Source organism: Hoplias malabaricus, chromosome 3, assembly GCF_029633855.1.
Source record: "Hoplias malabaricus isolate fHopMal1 chromosome 3, fHopMal1.hap1, whole genome shotgun sequence".
In the NCBI taxonomy this organism is placed as follows: Eukaryota; Metazoa; Chordata; class Actinopteri; order Characiformes; family Erythrinidae; genus Hoplias; species Hoplias malabaricus.
Window position 1 is genome coordinate 26,573,878 of NC_089802.1, and position 25,024 is coordinate 26,598,901.

General features: G+C 42.8%; 2 protein-coding genes across 4 annotated transcripts in view; one reads left to right on the forward strand and one right to left on the reverse strand.

Moving 5' to 3' along the window:
- LOC136692863 (A disintegrin and metalloproteinase with thrombospondin motifs 14) overlaps nt 1-4,023 on the forward strand; it is a 182,266-nt gene extending 178,243 nt beyond the window's left edge. For all 3 annotated transcript variants that reach the window (XM_066666578.1, XM_066666580.1, XM_066666579.1), the window contains 3 exons: nt 429-561; nt 1,179-1,244; nt 1,618-4,023. In XM_066666578.1, coding sequence (XP_066522675.1) covers nt 429-561; nt 1,179-1,244; nt 1,618-2,156 — 738 coding nt within the window. In that variant the 3' untranslated portion in view covers nt 2,157-4,023. The remainder of the gene's footprint in view (nt 1-428; nt 562-1,178; nt 1,245-1,617) is intronic.
- Nucleotides 4,024-5,243: 1,220 nt separating this feature from the next.
- star2 (steroidogenic acute regulatory protein 2) lies at nt 5,244-11,681 on the reverse strand. Its single transcript, XM_066663940.1, is given in 8 exon segments — nt 5,244-5,384; nt 6,815-6,908; nt 7,322-7,506; nt 7,693-7,851; nt 10,569-10,648; nt 11,035-11,113; nt 11,115-11,164; nt 11,618-11,681. Coding segments are annotated over 8 exon segments (852 nt in total).
- Nucleotides 11,682-25,024: the final 13,343 nt, after the last annotated feature.

Below are 25,024 nucleotides of genomic sequence, written 5' to 3' on the forward strand. Positions count from 1 at the left end.
TAATGTCCAACAGGGGGCAGGTGGTTAATTAGATTTATGGGCATCCCTTTATCCAGCGTTTCCGAAGTGTGTTCCTTTCTGGACTGCAGTAAGATTCTCTACTATTTGAGGAAGGGTTTACACTAGATTCAGGAACATTGCTGTGAGGATTTGATGGCATTCAGCCATCAGTGAGGTTAGGTGCTGATGTTGGACGGAGCTCCATCTCTCCAGCGGACACTGTTCTGATCTTTGTAATCCACACTGGGCACTCACCATGGTGACATTTGGCTCATGTGCAGCTGTAATAAATGTATTTTACACGTAGACAATCTCCTGAAACTTACAGAAAACAATGTAAATAATAATGGACATTCACTTGTTTGCAGCATTAATGTTTGTAAAAATTACTGATTGCACCTTTAATGTGCTTATGTATTTTCCCACAGTGCTCGGTGAGCTGTGGTGAGGGTATTCAGCAGCGGCAGGTGGTCTGCCGAGGGTCCGACAGCAGCAGTGCATCCCAGTGTGAGGGAGAAAAACCTGAGACTGTGTCCATCTGCAGTCTCCCAGCATGCCCAGGTGTGTGAGCTCTCCACTGTGTGTCTAAAGTGTGTGTACAGCTGCTCCTCCAACACTGCTTCAGAAACAGTTTTAACAGTGAGGATTTGATTGTATCGAACATTCACAATAGACTCTCGATGGAGCTCCATCACTCCAGAGAACACAGTTCCACTGTTCCACAGACCAGGGTGGTGCTCACTCCTCTAGTCCACACTTAGCCTTGAGCCTTCGGACCTTAAGGTCACATTAGCCTCTGTGTCTATTAATGGAACTATCCATTCCATCTTAAATCCAGCAAAAAACTCCAGCAGCACAGCTGTGTCTGATCCACTCTCACCAGCACAACACACACTAACACACCACCACTACCACGTCAGTGTCACTGCAGAGCTGAGAATGATCCACCACCACATCACACCTGCTCTGCGGTGGTCCTGAGCGCTGAAGAACAAGGGGAAAGGGGAGTAACAAAGTATGCAGAGCCACAGATGGACTCCACAGTGTGTAAGGGTAGAACTACAAAGTGACTGGAGTGGACAGTGTAGAGAAGGAAGAAGGATGTGTGAGTTAGGATGTGGGTGGTGTGTGTATAGATAATAAACCTAATAAATACTATTTTCAATTTTTTTTTGCAGGAGAGCCGTCGTTCCCGACTCAGACTGCGGATTTAATGGAGAATTTCACCCTCAATAAAATCTCCAGTGAGTTTTATCCTTCAGTGTAAAAACCTGAGCTTTAAAGATGATGTCTTTTCCACAGTGGAACATAGTTCTGTTTCTTAATGAAACGTCTGTGACCTGCTTTGGTCCAAACCCCACGAGCCCCACAGCAGTGCTCTCCCCCTGTGTAAACAGCCCTGTTCAGAACGCCCGCTTTCAGCACCTGTTCCTTTAAATGATAATGAGCCGCTTTCTGTTCACCCCAACCTGGAGCACACAGCAGTGAGGAGCAAGGAGCAGAAACTCTGGTTTTTAGCCGTTTTCCACTGCAACCCTGAATGGATTAAGAGGAAAAGATGATGATGATAATGACGACAATGATAACTAACTCTCTCTCTCTCTGTCTCTCTCTCAGATGAGCCATGTGTGGGCGACAAGTCCATATTTTGTCAGATGGAGGTTCTGGCTCGGTACTGTTCGATCTCGGGCTACAATAAGCTCTGCTGTGAGTCCTGCAGTAAGAAAGCCAGTGCTAGGAGCACTACGTTAGTGCCTGGCCTTTACTCCTCTGCCTCGGTTGGGTCTGATCTGAGCTTTTCCCCCGGTCCTGACCCCTCCGTCCACTCCTCTACAGCTCCACCGCTAACCCCGACAGCTAAGGCTAACGCTAATGCTAACACCAGGAGACCAAGGTCCACGGTGCCAGGGTTGATACTCACCGCTAAATCCAGCGTCTCTCCGATCGAGGAGAGCTCCACCTGGCCAATCTCATCTTGGACCTCTCTACCTCCAGTGCAGAGCACCAGCGCTAGCATTAGCTTTAGCACAAACGCTAGTACTAGCACCGATTTGCCCTCTCAGGACCTGGATGTGAGAAAGGAGGACACCACTCTCCACTCTGTCCGGACACTTGGCGAAGAAGCTAACACACAGGACTTACCCATAGTCACATGAAACAGCAAGTATGTGACTAATTAAGCAAAGTATGCAAAGTATGCAAATTACTCACATTAGCATAAACGGCTGACAGACTGGTGCAAATTACATCACCTCTTCGATCTCTAGAGCAGTGAAAAGTCTTAAATCTGGTCTGTAGCTTAGTGTTTCTCTTTATGAGATTGAGGATGAATATTATATTATTATTCAGATTTCTTATATTTTTATATTATTATAATATTATAAAATCATATTTTTAAGGGATTTTATGTAATAAGTGTCAGATTCCCATGGTAGATATTTTTTCATAGTTCAAGCATCAGTAAGTAGTATTAAAATCTCTTAAAAGTAAATCAAATTATACAGAAACATGTGAATAATCAATGAATATTCACATTTTAATCTCACAAAGAGAAATAATGAGATTTAAGTTGTTTTTACCTGATAAGAGATCAGTTGTGCAGTGTGGACATGGAGTGGTTTTGTTGTTGTTGTTGTTGTTATTGTTGTGTGTTTATAAACTCGTTTTGCCAGTGGACTTTATGGCCAGTTACAACTGAGTTACCTCAGAATTCGCCGACCACACGGAGCTCCAGCTCATTAACTCACTGCTAAAACTACATCTCCAAGAATTCCCCTCTGGAAAAGCAAACAAACAAGAGACAAAACGTTGCTGTAACTTAAAGATGACTATGAATAATAACATGATGAAACGCAGTGAGGTTTCGGTCTATGTCTCTCGCCCAGGTGAGAGAGTGTGAGCGATCGCTGAGGGAATGCGCCAAATTGTCTGGGTTTTGTCTGAACTATAAAAACACAAAGAATTTTCAGCAAAGATTGATGTTCTTGGGTTTAAAAAGCTCTCTTAAATTAATTTCACTAGCACAGCAGATTTGGGCAGTTAGGGTTCTTCTCCAAGTGTGTTGAGACACTAATAGGATGTCACTCAAACTCTACGCTGTAGAGCCTGACCTCTCATGGCCTTAATCAAAGCCATAAGATTAAAACCACTACCAGGTGAAGTGAATGACACTGACGATGGTTATCACCCACAGTCCAAACACACTTGTGTTGGTAGGTGGAGTGACTGTGTGACATTGTCCACAGGTGTGTGTGTGTGTGTGTGTGTGTGTGTGAGAAATCAGACATGTACTTTTACTCTGCCACAAATGTTAAATCTGTAAAGGGTCTGTTTCTCAGACTCAGATTAATGCTAAAATCAGATTAATCATATCCAATAATAGTCCTCCACTGTACGGAGGCCCAGAGGAGCCAGGGGTGAAGTGTTGAGTGAGTGTGTGAGTGAGTGATAGTGTGTGAGAGTGAGGGTTACAAGCCTGTTCCCTGAAATGTTTCACATTTTTAAAAAAATGCAAACAACTTGTAAACAATGGGAATCAGATAAGATTCCTCTCCTTTATCCCCTCCAGGACTCCGTAGCTCTGCTGTTGGGATTCAGTTCAGGATTAGGTTTAATCCCTGTTAGGAATCTGGGTGTATCTGGTGCCCCAAATGCTCTCCTCGGTGCTTTAATGTCGAACGTTGCTGTGTCTGTGAAATGCCGCTCTTCACCTCCATCTCTAAAGTGAAAAAGATTAAAAACAGACTCTGAACTCTTTTAAAGTGATTTCTTTGAATTGGTGTTGTATATAGTGTAAATGTAATTCTGAGTAATGAGAAGCATGTAGTGTCTGTCCTCCCACTCGCAGTTTAACCCCTTACTGTTTACTGTATATACGTGAATGAGAGCTTTAAATGCTAATATTTATTTTGTTTTTAAGTTGTAGGAAATACATGTCAAAAATGTGTGGGAAAAAAACCCTGGGTGTCACTTTTTGTTTTTCTCTTTTATGAACATTAATTGTTTTTTCATTCATTTGTCATTTGTTTCTCGTGGAAATACATAGTGTTTCCAATAAAATGGCCAGTACGTAAAAGAAAAAGGTGAGTGTTTCCAATAAAATGGCCAGTACACTTACCTGGCCCAGGTGAAGGGGGACAACCATAATTTACCTGGGAGAGGTGAGTGTGGAGGGGACAGGTGAGGGAGGACAGAGCCGTTATTTACATGGCCCAGGTGAATGTGGGGGGGACAGAGCCATTATTTACCTGGGCCAGGTGAGTGTGGAGGGGACAGGTGAGGGGGCACAGAGCCGTTATTTACATAGGCCAGGTGAGTGTGGAGGGGAGAGGTGAGGGGGGGACAGAGCCGTTATTTACCTGGGCCAGGGGAGCGTGGAGGGGACAGGTGAAGGGGGACAGAGCCATTATTTACCTGGGCCAGGTGAGCGTAGAGGGGACAGGTGAGGGGAGGCAGAGACTGAAGCAGAGACAGAGTAAGTATTGAATGGGTTTTATTCCTATTTTTAATGCAATTCACATGTTTATTTAAAAAATACTCTTAATATGGATGGTTCTTAAAGTTTTTTTTTTTGTAAAATTATTGGTTATCTATAGAAAGGTTATTTTCACAGTGACGGGGTTCTTCAAGAGTTCAGGGTTCTATACAAAACATTTTTCTTTCTTTATTTATTTATTTATTTATTTATTTTCTTTAAAGGACCCTTGAAGAAGTATTACTTTTAAATACAACTCCCTGTACACCACTGACCCAGCTCTGGTGTGTGGAACAGTGGAACTGTGTTCTCTGGAGTCATGGAGTTCCTCTGGTGTGTGGAACAGTGGAACTGTGTTCTCTGGAGTGATGGAGTTCCTCTGATGTGTGGAACAGTCGAACTGTGTTCTCTGGAGTTATTGACTTCCACTGGTGTGTGGAACAGTGGAACTGTGTTCTCTGGAGTCATGGCGTTCCTCTGGTGTGTGGAACAGTGGAACTGTGTTCTCTGGAGTGATGGATTTCCTCTGGTGTGTGGAACAGTGGAACTGTGTTCTCTGGAGTGATGGATTTCCTCTGGTTTGTGGTACAGTGGAACTGTGTTCTCTGGAGTGATGTGTATGTGTGTGTGTGGGGGGGGGGCATACAGGTGTGGTAGATTAGATGAATTTGAAGCAGGTCTTTATTTTAGACTCTGTGGAGTGTGTGGGGGGGGTGGGGGGGTTGTGATGGACACATCTCTGCCCAGTGGGGTGTGTGTGTGTGTGTGTTCACTCAGGGGAGTATGTGTTCTGAGGCGATGGTGTGTGGGTGTGTGTGTGTGTGCGTGTTAGCCGCTGTCTCAGGTGAGCGGTGAAGTTGATCTGAGCTCGAGGCAGAGCCTGATTCACCAGAGATTTAGGAATCCAGCCCTGGGGAGAACACAGTACACACCATTACACCCACCCTTAATGAGCCCTTAATGAGGAGAGAACAGAGGGGGGACGCAGGGTGTCTTTAGATGCACCTGTTTGTTTTTATTTTGTCGGTGAACAAATCGCAGCAGCTGATTGTGAGCAGATAGTGGTGTGTTTTCATTTCGCTGTGGAATCAGGCATGAGAACATTGTGTTTCTGCCACAAACAGAGTCTAATATAGACACAATCAAAAGCAAACAGCGCAGTGCGGCAGGGGCTGCAACAGCGGAAAAGCCATAAACGCACAGCAACTGTCTTCATCAGCACTTCCCTGGAAGAACATTAGTGCATCAGGAGCACTGTAAAAACCTGGGAAACAACCTGCCCCACGCTTTCAGTTCACCTGTTTATCATCCACCAGCTCCGTTTTATATAAAAAATAAGTTCAGGTCTGAAACATTTAATAAAAGCTCTGGTTACACACAGGTTACAGCCGTCATCACAAGTCCTGAAATGCAGCTTCAGTTAAAACCCTTACTTTACACTAGGTGCTGGAACATTGCTGTAAGGATTTGATGGCAGTGAAGTCAGGTGCTGATGCTGCAACTCTTCGTAAAGACTCTGGAGAACGCAGCACCACTGCTTCACAGCCCAGAAGAGGGAGGTTTTATAGCCCGTTAGCTTTGGGCATGACAATGTTAGGCGATGTGCAGCTACTCCAGAATGAAGCATTTAATTTCACATATTTCTTTATAGAGATTCTGTGTGGTGTGGGTTACTGAGCCAGATTTTTACAGCAGCTAACAATGTTTATGGAAATGATGTTTATTACGGTTTACAGTGTTTTCTGTAAAGTGCAGCTCAGAGGAGATGAAGAATCAATCAGTGAGTCTGTGACCCTGGCCCCAGGTGTGTGTGTGACTGAGTAAGAGTGAATGACTGGGTGAGTGAGTGACACTGGCCCCAGGTGTGAGTGAGTGAGTGAGTGACACTGGCCACAGGTGTGAGTGAGTGACACTGGCCACAGGTGTGAGTGAGTGAGTGAGCGAGTGACACTGGCCACAGGTGTGAGTGAGTGAGTGAGCGAGTGACACTGGCCCCAGGTGTGAGTGAGTGACTGAGTGTGTGACACTGGCCCCAGGTGTGAGTGAGTGACTGAGTGTGTGACACTGGCCCCAGGTGTGAGTGAGTGACTGAGTGTGTGACACTGGCCCCAGGTGTGAGTGAGTGACTGAGTGTGTGACACTGGCCCCAGGTGTGAGTGAGTGACTGAGTGTGTGACACTGGCCCCAGGTGTGAGTGAGTGACTGAGTGTGTGACACTGGCCCCAGGTGTGAGTGAGTGACTGAGTGTGTGACACTGGCCCCAGGTGTGAGTGAGTGACTGAGTGTGTGACACTGGCCCCAGGTGTGAGTGAGTGACTGAGTGAGTGAGTGTAGTTCTACCTTCACGTCCATGTTGAGGAGCCAGGTAAGTCGGCTGTGCCCGGTGTGGACAGGTGAGGGCTGGATGATGATGCAGGTCGGACCATCCTCAGCCCTGAAAATAAAAACCTCTCTTAGCCTCAATGTACATCACAGCCTCACCGCTCCGTATTGATCCGTTTCTCTTGATCAATGGAGCTCCGACTGGCTTTGGAGCAAAATTCTGACAGGTTTGTTTATTGGATCTGAGATCCTGTCAATCAGCTGGGAGATTGATTAAGTCACTTCCTCAGAAACTGATTGATCTTCAGTTCAATAAACAACATCAGAAACACCCCCCTCTACTGCCCCTCACTGGCCACTTTATCAGAAACACCCCCCTTCTACTGACACTCACTGGTCACTTTATCAGAAACACCCCACTTCTACTGACACTCACTGGCCACTTTATCAGAAACAACCCCAAGTGTGTCTATACAGGTGTGTGTCTGTACAAGTGTGTGTCTGTACAGGTAAATGAGTGAATACCTGACGTAGCCCGGTTGTGGAGGAAAGGTTTCCAGGTGAGTGGCGGCCCCTCCCAGGTAAATACAGTCCTCTGTCTTTAGTGAATGTCTCACACTCAGGAAGTCTCTCTGTCCAATCAGATTCCCCACCGTCTCCACAGAAACCTCATGTGTTACCATGGTTTCCTTCCCGATGTTCTTCAGAACCTGTGCCCCAGAGTCAAAATCATTTCTCAGACGTGTCTCGCTGGCTTCTAAACAATTACTGATACTGACCCCTAGTGTCCAGGATGAGCCTATGGTCACCGTGCCCAATATCTGAGACATAGTGTAGGTGTTTCCAATATAGTGTCCAGTGAGTGTGAAGTAGGGCACTGCAGGTATTTTTTTTACCTTGATTTGTTTGATGCTGGGGTTCCACTGGTGCATCTCCTCCACGTTTAAAAACAGAATCTCGTACAGCTGCTCAGGTGTGGCCTTAAGCTCCGCCTCCAACCGGAACACCTTGCGGTTGCCATGGAGAACTTTACTGTAGATCACGTCTCCACTCTCCTGTGAGGATATACACAGCTGAGTTGGACCAGGTGTCTGCAGATACCAGAGGCGATTGCTCTAAGACTGCAAGGGAAGCTCAGCCTCCCCTAAAATGTCAAAAAATAAGTGTTCAAACATATACTGTTGTGTGTACATGTCATTGAATAAATATGCACTACAACACGCTCAACTTTTGTTCATAATCAGCTTCTTATCACTGGTAAAGACGCGGCTTTCCTGTCAATCATTCCCGTAGATTCACAGTGCTTTAAACAGTGTGGACGCTCCACAGAGTTCAATAGCGAAGCAGCGAAGTGCAGCTAAACGAGACGAGTCATTGGATAAATGCTGAGCTTTGACCCACCCATCGGACACTCGGCGTCTCTGGGGGTCTATGGGGCAGTGGGCTAGCCTCAGCTGGCCCGGATGCTCAGCTTCTGCATGATGATTGGATGATCTGTCTGAGGCTGAATCCCTTTTTGATTGACAGCAAAATGAGCGAATCAGCAATCCTTTGGTGTAAAGATCCGTGGGTGCATTACATTTTCATTCAGTTGAACCGGAGACTTTCTTAATCATTTTAGCGGCATGAATCTGCGGGAATGATTGGGAGGAATCCGCGTCTTTACCAGTGATAAGAAGCTGATACTGAACAAAAGTTGAGCGTGTTGTAGTGCATATTTATTCAATGACATGTACACACAACAGTATATATAAAAACGACTAGCGACAAATCAAGCTTCTATTTCTGGTGGGGTTTTTTGTAGCTGCTTGTGTTTGGAGACTGACTTCTATCACTCTTTCTGACTTCTATCGCAGTTTCTGTCCAGCGGGTGCTACTGAGACCCTCCACCGTCACAAAGCACTCACAGGCGGACACACTTCACATGGGCCAAGGCCGTTTAAGCAGCCTAGCTCTGCTGGCCATTGAGAGGACACTAGTCAAGTCCCTGGAAAAGACGCCTTGTTGGTACGACAGGGTCACAGATCATTTTCTGGAAAAGGAACGGAGGGTACAATTTATGTATAAATAAACAGACACATTTTATGATGTAGGCCAAAATTGAGCTTCCCCTCTTTGAAAGACCAGCATCCGCCACTGGCAGATACCCATTTTACAGTAGATGATGGAACATTGCTGTGAGGATTTGATGACATTCAGCCTCATAATCATCAGCGAGGTCAGGTGCTGATGGTAGACGATACACATGGCATTGGGCTTTTTGGCCTTTAGGCCCAAGTCATTTTACAAAACGAAAGACAAAACACAAATAGTCAAAGATATATCATATGTCCCTTGTCTTATGAATGTACTAGATACGATACGAGGACCTGCTCTGAATGTTTACATTGTTTGTTACATTTTTTTTTAATTGAAGTATTCCTTTAACCAACACACTACGATAATAACACAGCATTGATTACGATACATGACTGAATGCCCGGCCCCAGTAGATGGTGCTAGAGAGACAGTTGATGGCTTAAATTTAAGTAGATAACCCATACTTTCTCCTAACCTACACCTGTCAGCAGGGGACGTCACTTTATTGGATGAAACTGCTGTGTAAAACCACAGAAAATATTACAGAGTTCCGTGAAGATATTGACTACAGAATAAATAGAAACTGAAAAATAAAAATGTATTATTCTAAAACTAAAAAAATTAAACATTGAAAGTTATTGTTTGTCAAAAGGGATTTGTGCAAATTTCTGCCTCAATTAATGTAAGGTTACAGTGGTTATGGAATTTTATTTTTAATAAATTATCTTAAAAATGTGACTATTTTTGCAATTTAATCAACTTTTTCCCTTAAACAATATATACACATGTTTACTGAAGGTTATATTCTAATAATGGAGGTGTGAAGTGTGTGTGTGTGATTACTGAAAGCATCCTCCATACATGATGCTGCACCAGTCGCGTATTATTCAGGACACGTTTGAGGCTCATGTGAGAGAGAGAGAGAGAGAGGCAGCCAGTTTAACCACAAAGTGTTCCTGAAGATGATATGACTGAAGAATAGGGTGACCAGACGTCCTCTTTTACCCGAACATGTCCTCTTTTTTAGAATTAAAAAATGTCCGAGCAGGATTTCACAAACGTCCGGAATTTTGTTTTTCTCGAGAGCTTACATAGAATTTCGAGAAGATTCGTTCACAAACTAGTCCCGCCCTCCCCTACTCCGTTTGGTTCGCTTGAGTGAGAAGGGGGAGTGGTGAAGTAGCATAAAATCTTCGGATTGCACGATCTGACTGTAGAGCTACCGTTATTGGTCGATAACCTTCCCTGTAAACATTCAATTGGTCAGTCTGCATGTCAGTAGTCTTTGTTTACGTCAGGCAAAGCTCATGTACCTCCCCTCATCTCGAGCAGCTATGCCGAAACGTAAATGTAAGTTCTCGGATGACCTAAAAGCGCACACAAGTTCAGCTAAGCACACAACAGCAGCAATGGGCGAGAGCTCATCAAATCCCCCACCCCCGAGACGTGCCCTTTTTTTCACCATCTCAGATCTGGTCACCCTACTGAAGAATCAAATGAATGTGTCATCCCTCAATGAACCAGTTAATTCTCCACAGGACGGGTCCCCCATGTCAGAGGGTTTAGGATAGAGTTTCTGATACATCCTGGCCACTAGGTGTCAGTATTGAGGCTGTTTCATAACATGAAGATGAATTATTTGGCTTGGGGTGAAGAATTTAATAATAATAATAATAATAATAATAATAATGACCTCATTAAGTTCCTCAGTTTCTTGAACAATCTCCAGAGCGTCCCTTAGAGTCTGCTCTCCCTGCTGCCAAATGGACAAATCTGAGTCACACACACACACACACACACACACACACACACACACACACACACACACACAGAGAGAGAGAGAGAGAGAGAGAGAAACATCATGATCAATACTCAGCGTTTCACAGAATTATTCACAGCCATGTTCCACTCAGAACCTGAAGAACCTCTGGAGATCTCAGGCCTAAACCTTGTGACGCAGTGTCAGACTCTAGAATAAATATATTTCAGTAAGAAACGAGGATAGATTCTCTTTAAATCACACCTGCTCCCCAGTGGGTATGGAGCATAAACGTGTTCTTCTCATCAGAGGTGAGTAGCACTTTTAAGAAAAATATGTAAAATACCTGCTGGACAGGGAGGGCTGTGTGTATGAGTGAGTGTGTGTGAGTGAGACTTACCCTTTCTGCTGTTGTTGCCCCAAGACCATCTCTCTCTACTGCCCCCCCCAGACTGGGAAGGGAATTTGCCCTGCTCTCTGTCAGTGTGCGATCTCCTGCCCCACAGCAGCTACAGCCACGCGCTGCAAACCTGAATAACACACAGTAACACATAGTGAACACACAGTAATACACACTGAATACACACCGAATACACACAGTAACACAACAAATACCCACAGTAACAGACTGAATACACACAGTAACATGCTGAATACACACAGTAACACACTGAATGCACACAGTAATGCACAAAATAGCACTGAAGATTACACACAATGTTGGCCACAGAATTATGTTCTGTTATTATAAATATTCTCCACCGTTGTATAATGAAAGATTACAGAGATCCCCCTATCCTTCTGGAGAAGAGAATGTAATGAACCTTTAGGGAACACAACTGGACTTTAACACCACTGCTGTACCTTTAAAGATACACTACACTGTTTATAGCTTCAGTGTCAGTAATGTACCTGTACCTTTAATACTGAGAGTATATGTATCTGATGGTTTGTGTTTGTGTGTGTGTGTGTGTGTGTGTTACCTGCCATATTTCTGAGGTGTGGGTAGGAGATCCCGCAGCAGAGTTTAGCAACAGCAGGCAGCATCCTCCAGGAGAGCGAGAGAGAGGGAGGGAGGGAGGGAGAGAGAGAGACAGTGAGGGCTGAGAGAGGGAGCGAGGGATTTATACCAGTGAGTGAAGGACAGAGAGACGAGATAAGGACCAAACACACCTGACTTCAAGGCCACACTCAAGACTAAGTTCAGAGGAGACAGAGACAGTAACAGTGCAGTAAAAACTGAAACGGCAATAAAACTGAAAAAAGAAAATAAAATATCCCTCGATCTGAATTGAAGTGGATGTTGAAATATAAATTAGTGTATTTGCATGTTTTGGCCACTGGGGCCAGCCATGAACCTTAAACCTGTTGCTCTACTTTTCTAATGATCTCTTCTTCTACACTGAACTTAAGTTGAGAGTGTTTTTATGGTTTATATCTCACTTCTGTGAGCGACTGTGAGATATCACAGAGCTGTGCGTTGTGTTTACTCTGTGTTAGCTAGTGATGGCTCATTCGAGAGATCAAATGTTTTAATTAAAAACAGATGAAATCTTTCAGACAAGATCTTGCTCAAAGAGAAGACTACTAAAAGAAGTCATACAGATATTCTTAACATTTCTACGTTATGGTTGGTTATGATTTGTAGTTATTTTACAGTCACTGAGCTCCTGTCCACTGGGGGTGCTGTTCCACTAAATCCACACAAACTCAGAAGAGCTACAAAAGCAGTGCTGTAAACTGTTAGCGATAGCATAACAAAAGCACAACATGCCGCTGTTTGCAATCTTTTGAAATGTAGACATTGATTTAACGTTGATTTAAAGTTTTTCATTCACAAATATTTTAATTAAACAGTTTAAAGTGGCAATTATATTCATTACACATTGTACGAATTCCAGGAACGATCTTCTGGTAAAATGTGTATGAATTGACCCTGAGCCCTAGGGACGTTAAAGGGGGAAGAGGGATAAACACATTAGAGCAAGGCATTTTGAAAGAGGAGTCTTAATAAAAGCCTAAATTTACTGAAGTTAGGCAAAACATCAAATATCCCTGATTTAGACTTTAATTTTAGAGCTAGACATTTTGACTAATGTTGCTAACAAACACTAAGTCAATAGTTACCTAAATAGCTTTCGTAAATAGATGCCAAATGTTCCTGTATCTACTTCAATATGTGAATATGTTTCATGCAAAAATATCATTTTGATCTGGACCCAAGCTTTAAAAGAGTCCCCATCCTGAGCTGCCATAGAGCAACTTTTGAGTTTGTGTGTGTGTGTGTGTGTGTGTGTGTGAGAGAGAGAGAGAGAGAGAGAGAGAGAGAGAGCATTCCCTAATCTCTGACCTTAACCAGAAATAATCCCTGACCACAACCCTCACTCCCAGTAACCTTAAATAATCTCTAATTCTCCTGTAACTCCATACACAGTGGAGGAACAGGACGCCGGAGCACTGTTCTCTAATCACTTTACATTCCTTTACTACTGATTACTAATAAAGAACAAGGAACATAGATTAAAAAGAATTCACCCTAGCTACCACTACAAACCGGATTCCAAAAAACTTGGGACACTAAACAAATTGTGAATAACATATTAGGTTCCAACATCTAATATTATATTCAAAATAGAACACAAATCACAGATCAAAAGTTTAAACTGAGAATGTATCATTTTAAGGGAAAAATATGTTGTTTCAATATTTCATGGCATCAACAAATCCCAAAAAACTTGGGACAAGGCCATTTTTTACCACTGTGTGGCATCCCCCCTTCTTACTCAACAGACATCTGGGGACAGAGGAAACCAGTTTCTCAAGTTTAGAAATAGGAATGCTCTCCCATTCATGTCTAATACAGGCCTCTAACTGTTCAATTGTCTTGGGCCTTCTTTGTTGCACCTTCCTCTTTATGATTCGCCAAATGTTTTCTACAGGTGAAAGATCTGGACTTCAGGCTGGCCATTTCAGTACCCGGATCCTTCTCCTACGTAGCCATGATCTGGTGATTGCTGCAGAATGTGGTCTGGCATTATCTTGTTGAAAAATGCAGGGTCTTCCCTGAAAGAGATGACGTCTAGATGGGAGCATATGTTGTTCTAGAACCTGAACATAGTTCTCTGCATTAATGGTGCCTTTCCAGACATGCAAGCTGCCCATGCCACAAGCACTCATGCAACCCCATACCATCAGTGATGCAGGCTTCTGAACGGAGCGTTGATAACAACTTGGGTTATCCTTGTCCTCTCTGGTCCGGATGACATGGCGCCCCAGTGTTCCATAAAGAACTTCAAATCGTGACTCATCTGACCATAGAACAGTCTTCCATTTTGCCACACTCCATTTTAAAAGACCCCTGGCCCAGTGCAAACGTCTGAGCTTGTGGAGCTTGCCTAGAAATGGCTTCCTCTTTGCACTGTAGAGTTTCAGCTGGCAACGGCGGATGGCACGGTGGATTGTGTTCACTGACAATGCTTTCTGGAAGTACTCCTGAGCCCATTCTGTTATTTCTTTGACAGTGGCATTCCTGTTTGAGGTGCAGTGACGTTTAAGGGCCTGGAGATCACGAGCATCCAGGAAGAGTTTTACGACCTTGACCCTTACGCACAGCAATTGTTCCAGATTCTCTGAAACTTTTGATGATGTTATGCACAGTTGATGATGATAACTTAAAAGTCTTTGCTATTTTACGCTGAGTAACACCATTCCGGTATTGCTGCAATATCTTTCTGTGCAACAATGGTGGAATTGGTGATCCTCTTACCATCTTGGCTTCAGAAAGACACTGACACTCTGAGAAGCTCTTTTTATACCCAATCATGTTGTCAACTGACCTAATTAGTGTTAATTGGTCTTCCAGCTGTTCAGTATATGCTCAATTTCCTTTTTCCAGCCACTTATTGCTTGTCCCAACTTTTTTGTGATTTGTTGACACTGTGAAATTTTGAATCAACATATTTTTGCTTTATAATGTTATATTTACTCAGATTAAACTTTTGATCTGTCATCTATGTTCTATTACGAATAAAATATTGACATTTGCCATCTCCACATCATTGCATTCAGTTTTTATTCACAACTTGTTTAGTGTCCCAACTTTTTTGGAATCCGGTTTGTTCGAACAGCATATAAACCATTCAAAAACATTTGCACTTTTGCAACCACAAAAAAAAAGGAAACACCATAGCAACCACCATGGATACGAGCGCAAACACGTAGCAATCACTAGAAACACCATATTAGCCAACTAAAAAACACTATTCAACAAGACATGAGAATATCATAGCAATCCTTTAGTAACATGCACATATATCTACAATGCAATCACCTAACAACCACTTGGAACACCCTATTAATCACCTAGCAACCATGTAGCAGCACCATAGCAACCACCATGTATACCAAAAACAACAGAGACTAAACACATGCAGATATTCAGGACACCACTAAACACACCCAGACTGAATCCTTTTGTGCACAGTGTGTGTGTGTGTGTGCGTGTGTGTGTGTGAGAGAGAGAGAGAGAGAGAGAGAGAGAGAGAGAGAGAGAGAGAAAGAGAATTTGGTACCAACTCAGTAATCCTCTCACTTTCACACACACAAACAATTACACACACACTCTCTCTCTCTCTCTTTCTCTCTCATATTTAGTCACATACACACACTCACACAAATGCACTTAAATTTAGTCACACAAACAAAGTCTGCCATATTTAGTCACACTTGTATGAGCATGCACACGCACACGCACACACACACACACACGGCAGAATCCCAGAGCAGACAGACAGATTTTGTGAGAGTGAGAGCTAATTAAAGGTAATGTGTGCTGTGAGACTGAGTGAGATTAAGAGAACGAAGAGAACTGAAAGAACAGAACGAGGGACTGAGGGGGATCAGGAGGAAGATGAGAGAATGAGAATCATCTGTGAAAAGCTGAGAGGACGGAGAGGGAATACGAAGTGTGCCCTGAATTCAGGACCAGGCTTGATGCACTGCTGGAGTTTCTGGATGTTTATGGTCGGTGGACTATTCTTAGTCCCGCAGTGACACTGAGGGGTTTAAAAACTCCAGCAGCACTGCTGTGTCTGATCCACTCACACCAGCACAACACACACTAACACACCACCACCACGTCAGTGTCACTGCCAGTCAGTGTGAGTGTGATCTGGGGGGTCGGGTTGCAAGGATGGAGGGAGCAGGAGAAGAAAGAGAGAAGGAGAGATGAGAAGATGGAGAGAGGCTCCCGCCTTTGGGACTCAATCAGATGTCTCTTCACTTGGACTGGACGCTGGGGGTGGACACAGCTTGTCTCCAGACGTGTCCTCGCATAATCACACGCAGTTGACAGCTAGAACGACAGAGCCACTCTAATTCTCCACCCTCTGTCTTTGATTCCTTCTTTTCTGTTCATTTATTCATTTGTTTCCCAACAATCTCTGATAGTCTCTCTCTTTCTCTCTCTCTGTCTGTCTCTCTCTCTCTCTCTGTCTGTCTGTCTCTCTCTCTCTCTGTCTGTCTGTCTCTCTCTCTCTCTCTCTCTCTCTCTCTCTCTCTCTCTCTCTCTCTCTCTCTCTCTCTCTCTCTCTCTCGCCCAGTGGGAGGTCAGATGTGACCCACAGAAAAGAAACATTTTCTCTTTCTCTCTTCAGCATTTTCTGGGCCAGAGGACCTTCCTCTCATTATCTGCACAGAGCCATTTCACAGCTCCAGCACTCACCTGAAAGAGGACCATTTCAGTTGGACACAGGCGAGTGTGTGAGTGACTGGGTGAGTGTGTGAGTGACTGGGTGAGTGTGTGAGTGACTGTGTGAGTGTTTGAGTGACTGGGTGAGTGAGTGAGCAATTGGGTGAGTGTCTAAGTGACTGAGTGAGTGAGTGAGTGAATGTCCCAAACAGGTACATTTTTGATAACATATTTCTCATTCGTGACATTTTGGACGTCTCAAGACTAGGTTTAGAGGCTGGTCTGATTTCACTAGACCAACAAAAGGCATTTGACAGGGTTGAACACAACTATCTTTGGAAGGTTTTAGCAGCCTTTGGTTTCACCCCTGGTCTTATATCCATGATTAGGGCTCTGTACTGTGAAGCTGAAAGTATACTGAAAATCAACATTGGTTTAAGCTCTCCTTTTAAAGTTCAGAGAGGGATAAAGCAGGACTGTTGTTCGAGATGCTGTATGCCCTGGCCATAGAACCCCTGTTACACAGACTGCGACAAACCCTCTCTGGTTTTACCATACCCAATTGTTCTTCATGTTTTATACTGTCTGCGAATGCTGATGATGTTGTCGTGATTTTAAAACACCAAACTGACATTGACTGCTTGATGGCACTGTTGGTGGGAAGCTGGCTGAGTGGGGTACTTAACCTACCTCAGGTGCTGAGCTGGGTGAGGAGAGGGTTTAAGTACTTAGGTGTGTTTTTAGGAGATGAAAACACAACTCAAAAAAACTGGGCTTCTAGAAAAAATCAAAGGCCGCCTTAATAGGTGGACCTGGTTATTGCTTCAACTGTCCTACAGAGGATGGGTTTTAATCTGTAATAATCTAGCAGCAGCGTCTTTATGGCACAAGTTAGTGTGTTTAGATCCCCCTCCAGGTGTACTCTCCAACATACAAACTGCCTTGGTGAATTTCTTCTGGAACAGACTGCACTGGGTCCCACAGAGCGTACTGCCTCAGGAAGAAGGAGGCTAAGGACTGATTCACCTGGCAAGCAGAGTTGCGGCCTTCCGTATACAGTTCCTACAGAGGCTTCTGTGTGGTCCTGACGCCCTGGGATGGAGACCACTAGCCTGCACTCTGCTGGGGGATCGGAACTTTGACTTTCCACTATTTTTAATGAACCCACAAAGACTGTTGTTTCACAATGTGCCAGCTTTTTATCACGGATTTTTAAACTGCTACATTTTTTTAAATTGATGCAACAAGAGGACACAACTTCAGAGCTCTGGCTCCTGAGTGAACCACTAATAAGAGGAGCACAACTGGACATAACGTGCAGGACTAACCCATCCATGGACAGGATTTTAACCTCAAATGGACTCAAAACCCCGAGGGACCTGGTGAACCTCGCAGGACCCAACCTGGACAAAGTGGATGTAGTAGCTGCTCACCTGCACACCAGATCCACGTGTTGTTTACCAGCTGCTACAAAAATGGAAGTCTGCACTGACAGAGGCAGAGGGTGCCCTGCTTACATGTGTTCCAGATGGCAATGGACAGGACACTTACCCAAAGCTGACCCTCACCCCTGAGTTTGGCGAGTTTGAGGGCCCGCTACTGCAAACACAAAACACTGGGCCTCTGCTTTTAACTGAAACAACTGGGAAAGGGTTTTATAAAATCTTTGTCAAACTTTTAAATAGAGATTCTCTTAAATCCAGAGCCGACACACCATGCCGGGAAAAACTAGATTTAAAAGAGGACATTAAACCTGCCTGGAGAGCACCCCATAAACCACTGTTGACTAAGTGCTATGGTGATGTACAGTGGAGAATCATTCATTGTGTTATGGCTGTTAATGCTTTCATCTCTGTTATAAATCCAGCTGTGGATCAAAGCTGTCCATTCTGTGGTGAGAGAGAAACTGTTTTCCAATGTTTTATGGGCTGTCCTAGATTGACGCCACTGTTCCAACTTTTAGAGCTTATTTTTACTTGTTTTACTGTTATTTTTACAAAAACAGTTTTCGTCCTAGGTTTCAAATACACACAGACACGAAAAACACAGTGTCAACTGTTATTTTATTATCGGCACTGCTAAAATTGCAATATGGATGAGTAGGAGGAGCACTATCGAGGGTCTCAGTGATAGTGATGCCATAACTGTCTTTAAAGGGTTGACACGAATCTTAATGGATTTTAAATATTACTCCACCATGAGAGACAGCTTTGGACAGCTTTGGACAGCTTTGAAGAAGTGTGGTGTTTTATGGATATTTTATGCTAGGTTAATAGTGATGACAAACTGGAGTGATGAGCCAGTGTTTGTTTGTCAATCACATTGTCTGTTTGCAAATACCTTTTTTTATTATTATTTTTGTAATTTTAAGTGTATATTTTCAGCCCACAATTACTGTGATTTTGTATGGTGTTTTTTAAATTTTGAAGAGCTGGATTAATAAAGTTTGTTGATAAATAAAAAAAAAATCAAATTCTCTCTCTTTCTCTGTCTCTCTCTCGCTCTCTCTGAGCGGAAGTGAGTGATGTGAGCGGCGGTGTATGAGTGAGAGTGCGTGCTGCTGAGCGAATCAAATCAAATCAAATTTATTTATATAGCGCTTTTCACAACTGATGTTGTCACAAAGCAGCTTCACAGAATTCCAGTAAGACAAAGATTTGACATGAAATGTAAAAACAAATGTAAAACCCTCAAGTGAGCAAGCCAGGGGCGACAGTGGCAAGGAAAAACTCCCCCAGCTGAGGAAGAAACCTTGGGAGGAACCAAGGCTCACAAGGGGTGACCCATCCTCCTCTGGTCAATCTACTGGTGATGATAGTTAGTAGTCCATGAGAACTTCAGTGTATGGACAGCTTCAAGGCACTTGGTGGTTGCTGGAGCATGGGCAGCTGGTCTGAAGCATGGAGGAGGGTCTCGACAGTCATCCATCAGTGTCCAGACAGACAGGTGGGCAGTTGTTTACTCGGAAAAATGTAAAGGGATGGAATTAGTTTTGAACTGTTTTGTGTTTGTAAAGTAGAAAATATGAAAATTTCCAGAGTGTGGCTAATGACTCCGGCAGATCTGACTATGACAGCTTTAACTAAAAGGAGAGAACCAGGAGGACACACAGACACGGGAGCATCCTGAAACACTGGCATCCCTCCGCTCCACCGTCAACAAACCCGAGTGATCGCGAGAAGCGGCGGGACGACAGCACCAGCGTCTCAGTTTACTATAATTCCCTGTGTCCATGGACCCCCCGGATCTGCCGCCTTTATCTATGGGGGAGTATTAGCTACCAAAAGATAAACTAAACAAATGTGTTTTTAGCCTAGATTTGAAGATTGCGACTGTGTCTGAGCCCCGAACATTTTAGGGAAGATCATTCCAGAGTCTGGGGACTTTATAAGAAAAGGCTCTTCCCCCAGCTGAGGCCTTCTGAATTCTGGGAACAATTAAAAATCCAGTATTCTGTGATCTGAGTGAACGTGGAGGCTCATAATAGGAAATTGTATCTTGAAGATATTCAGGAGCAAGCACATGTAGAGCTTTATATGTTAATAACAAAATTTTGTAGTCAATGCGGAATTTAACAGGCAGCCAATGAAGTGATGATAAAACTGGGCTGATATGTTCAAATTTTCTAGTTTTAGTGAGGACCCTAGCTGCAGCATATTGAACTAGTTGAAGTTTTCTTAAATTGCTGCTGGTGCATCCTGACAGTAGTGTGTTACAGTAGTCAAGCCTTGAAGTAATAAAGGCATGTACTAATGTTTCTGCGTCCTGAAGGGATAAGGCATTTCTAATCTTAGCAATATTGCGAAGATGTAAAAAAGCTGTCCTAGTGATAGTACCTATGTGTTGATCAAAAGATAAATCCGGGTCAATTATGACACCAAGATTTTTTGCTGCTGAACCAGGTTTAATTGGAGAGTCAGCGAGATTTAAAATTAAATCTGATAATTTATTTCTTGCCACTTTTGGACCCAAAAGCAGGACCTCTGTTTTGTTGCTGTTTAGAAGGAGGAAGTTACGCAACATCCAGCCTTTCACGTCTTTTACACAGTCCTCTATTTTCTTTAATCTGTGTTTGTCATCGGGCTTGGCTGAAATATACAATTGTGTGTCGTCTGCGTAACAGTGAAAGTTAATGTCATGGTTTCTTATAACTGTGCCTAGCGGTAACATGTATAATGTAAATAATAATGGTCCTAAAATAGAGCCTTGTGGAATTCCAAATCTTACTTTAGAATAATTTGAATTTAGATTGTTTACTTTTACGAATTGATAACGTTCCGTTAAGTAAGATTTGAACCATAATAGGGCTGTCCCTGTGATTCATGTTTTCTAACCTTTCTATGAGAATATTGTGGTCTATTGTATCAAAGGCTGCGCTTAGGTCAAGAAGCACCAACAGGGATACGTGGCCTTGATCAGAGGCAAGAAGAAGATCATTTGTTATCTTGACTAGAGCTGTCTCAGTACTATGATGTTGCCTGAATCCAGATTGGAATTTTTCATATATATGATTCTTATGTAGATATGAACTAAGTTGTTGGGCCACAGCTCTTTCTAAGATCTTGGACAGAAATGGCAATTTAGAAATAGGCCTGTAATTAGACAGTGTACTAGCATCAAGATTTGGTTTCTTGATCATAGGTTTAATAACTGCTAGTTTAAAAGCTTTGGGTACATGGCCCAGACTAAGGGATGAGTTTACTATAGTTAAAAAAGGATCAATAATAGCTGGTAGTATTTCTTTGAGCAACTTTGTGGGAATTGCATCAAGTGTGCAAGTTGTACAGTTTGCTGAGGTGATAATCTTCTCTAGTTCTGATTGTGGGAGTGGGTAAAAGGTTTCAAGTCTTTCTTTTACAATTACATTATGTTTTATATCAGTCACATCGGGTGGCAGCCAGGTGGGATTTAATCCTGTGGCTTGAGTTTGTTGTCTAATATTCTCAATTTTATTATTAAAAAAGTCCATAAAATCTTTACTTGTGAGAGTTGCTGGAATTAGTTGTTCAGAACATGCTTGATTTTTTGTAATTCTAGAAAACACACTAAACAGTGCTCTCGGATTATTTTTATTATTGGAGATCAGCGAGGCCAGATATGCTGAGCGAGCTTTAGTGAGGGCATTTCTATACTCTATAAGGCTGTCCTTCCAGGCAGAATGGAACACTTCAAGCTTGGTTGATCGCCATTTCCGTTCTAGTTTTCGTAATGTTTGTTTTAAAGTACGGATCTTATCATTATACCATGGTGCGAGCTTTTTCTGTCTTATACTTTTATGTTTAAGTGGTGCTACCTTTTCTAAAGTAGATCGACAGGTATTTTCTAGGTAATCAGTTAGTACATCTAGGTCCATTGGGTCTGATGGAGTTGGAACTGGGGTCGATAGTTCTGGTAGGTTTTCTATAAATTGTAGGGAGGTAGATGGTTTTATTATATGCCTTGTAGAATAGCGAGGGTTCCTACATATATTATGGCTAAAACGTAGCTCTTATGAAATTAAGTAATGATCGGAGATTGCTGAGCTGATTGCTCATATAATTAATATATTATTTTGTCAATGTTAAGACCTAATGTCAGAACTAAGTCTAAAGTGTGGCTGCAGGTAATACCAATAGAGTCTAAGATTGAGGTAAATGTCTTTTTTAGTGGGTCACTTTCCTTCTCAAAATGGATATTGAAATCTCCTACAATTATAACTTTATGATTGCACACCGCTAGTTTGTAGTTTGTAGTTTGTAGCAAAATCGCTGAATTCTTTCAGAAATTCTAAGTAAGGCCCTGGTGGTCTGTAAATGTTGCATAATAAAAATGCGTCCTTTTTTGTGACCGGATTTGTAATAATAGTGGAGAGAACCTCAAAAGAAGAGAAGGTGTCACATTGTTTAAGACTAATTTCTAGGGTATTTTGGTAAATTACACATACTCCACCTCCTTTGCCTGATATTCTTGGGCTATGTGCATAATTATAGCCTAGGGGGGTGGCTTCATTTAGTGCTAAATATTCATTTGGTCTAACCCACTTTTCCGTGAGACAGAAAACATTGAATTTATGATCACTTATAATATAATTTACGATGAGTGCTTTTGAGTTTAGTGATCTTATGTTTAGTAACCCAAATTTTAGTTCTAAGGTGTTGCTGCTAGGTGTTGTGTATGATTTAAAATTGATTAGGTTGCTGAAACAGTCTGATTTTGTTTTTCTACTTTTACATTTAGTTCGGGGGAAAGACACAGTCTCAATACAGTTGAACCTGGGTGACGCCTCAAGACAGTTCGCAGACGGTCGGTTTAGCCTGTCTGTCTGCGGCCTGGTCCCGGCTCTGGATTGTCAGTAGCTATCTACACTACTCTGCTGACTAACTAAAAGACTATGTGCTATGCTGCAAGAAAGTAAGGCAGCACCCTCCCGCGTGGGGTGGATACCATCCCTACCTATAAGACCAGGCTTGCCCTCAAAACGAAACCAATTGTCTATAAAGCCCACTTGATTTTCGGAACACCACTTGGACATCCAGCAGTTTAACGCCCAAAGTCTGCTGTAAGCTTCATCGCCACGCCGCATTGGTATGGGGCCAGAGCAGATTACGGCATCGGACATTGTCTGGGCCAGTTTAATCACCTCTGTAATATTATCCTTAGTTACCTCAGACTGCCGCAGACTGCTAACAGTCTAAGGTTGCCACTAATATCCGGCGCTCTGGCTCCCGATAAACAGCTAACTGTTACTGCCGGCGCCTCTAAAGGAGTAGCTAATTTCACGTGTCGAACAATAGAGTCTCCTATAACCAGAGCACTCTTAACAGGCTCCTCAGCGGGTGCTTCGCTGAGCAGGGCAAACCTGTTTGACACGCGAATTGGAGGAGCGTGGTGTCCCGGTGGGCTAGCTTTGGCCTCAGCGTTAGCATCAGCCTTAGCTTTCCGGCTATCACGCCAAGACGTCACCCATTCACCCCGCTGTGAGGGCTCTAACGCCGGAGTCGTGGGGGTGCTAACTCTCCCTAAGGCACCCGGAGTTGCTAACACTGAATCTCGCTGTTTATCCCTTAACAATAATAAGCTCCGGATGCGCACTTCTAACTGGTCCACTTTATCCACCAGAGAGCTGACACTTACTACAAACACAACCACTATCTTTATCGCTAGAGGTGGAAAAGGGGGTTAAACTAAACATGCCACACTCTGAGCAGGCAAAACACCCAGTAGTAGCCATGGAATTGCAGGTACTTACCGCTTTTAGTTGATTTTAGTAACTTACACCAAGAACGTTACTCCAGGGTCCGGTGGCAGTTTTAGTGCCTCTGTAATGAATATTCCTGCGGAGACAATCTAAAAGATAGATCTATGGATGGTTAGTAGGTTATAAAAACAGATATAAATATAGAAATAACAGTGGAAACGAGTAAACAGGAAAACCCGAGCGATCAAAACAGCTTCCAAACGGGTACAGAAACAGCGAGCGAGTGAGTTTTCTGTCTTTTCCTATCTTTTTCTTGCTGTGTTGGTGTTGTACTGTACTGTGTATCTGTGACTGTTACACTGTCTGTGGGAGAGAGGAGGAGAAGGAGCGGTAGTTGGGTGGAGAAGCCAGAAGCTGTCTGTTTGCCTGTTGCTGTCTGTTTGCTAAGTTATTATACACATGGGTACAGTTGCTACACGTGACGAAATCTGGAAGAAGGGTTTTAAAAATGGCATTTAATGTTAGCACAAGCAGAGAGAAAAATGTACGACCCAAGTCATCAAAAGTATGGGAGCACTTTACATTTACACCTTCAAGGAACAGCATTAGGTGCAAAATGTGCATAGCTGATCTCGCATGGCACAGCAGCACAACATCACTGCATGAGCATCTGAAAAGGAAGCCTGTTGGAGCTATGTGTGAAAGAGATTAAGTATAGTAAGTTAATTCTACTTTTTCTCTCACTCAATGTTACTAGAGCCTGCTAGAGTAGTTAAACAACATTTGTTTTTCTTAGTGCATTGATATTACACTCGCGTTTAGCGAACAAGCCTTAGCATCCCCCGAGTTTTCTCTTCCACCTTAAATGTGTCAGCTCGACCAGCAGTTCCAAAACAGGCCGTAGTTTTAGTCAAGCTAACGTTAGCTACGTTAGTTTTTCTTTCACTCAATGTCACTAGAGCCTGCTAGAGTACTTAAACAAGATGTTTCATTTTTAGTAAATTTATATCACTCTTGTATTTAGCGGGTTTTCCGTTCCACCTTAAATGTGGCGGCAGTTACATTCAGAGTAAAAAAAATCAATACAAAAATTTTTTAAAATAATATATTTAAAGCCTTTTTCAAGGTCTTTTCTGACTGGTATTGCGTGTTAGTGTTTGAGTATCACAGCCAAGTGTATATTACATTATAAGTGTATATTACATTACATACACCTTTAAATATTGATAAATATAAAATTAATGTAACGGTTGGGTTAATTCTTCATGTAAACATTAATTTTTAATAATGGCAGGTTGTGTGTTCCTTATACAATTACAACATTAGTTCTCTAAAATCTTAAATATCTTAACAATATCTGATCATATGTGAATTTCCTGTTTATTCTCAGCACATGGCAGCATCACCCAATCCATTTATATAATTTCAATTTGCCTGCATTGTTGTCTGCATTTTAGATCAGTAGTTATTAACTTAAAAAAGGTGTACGTTCATATCTACACTTTCTCTCTCACCTCAGATAAA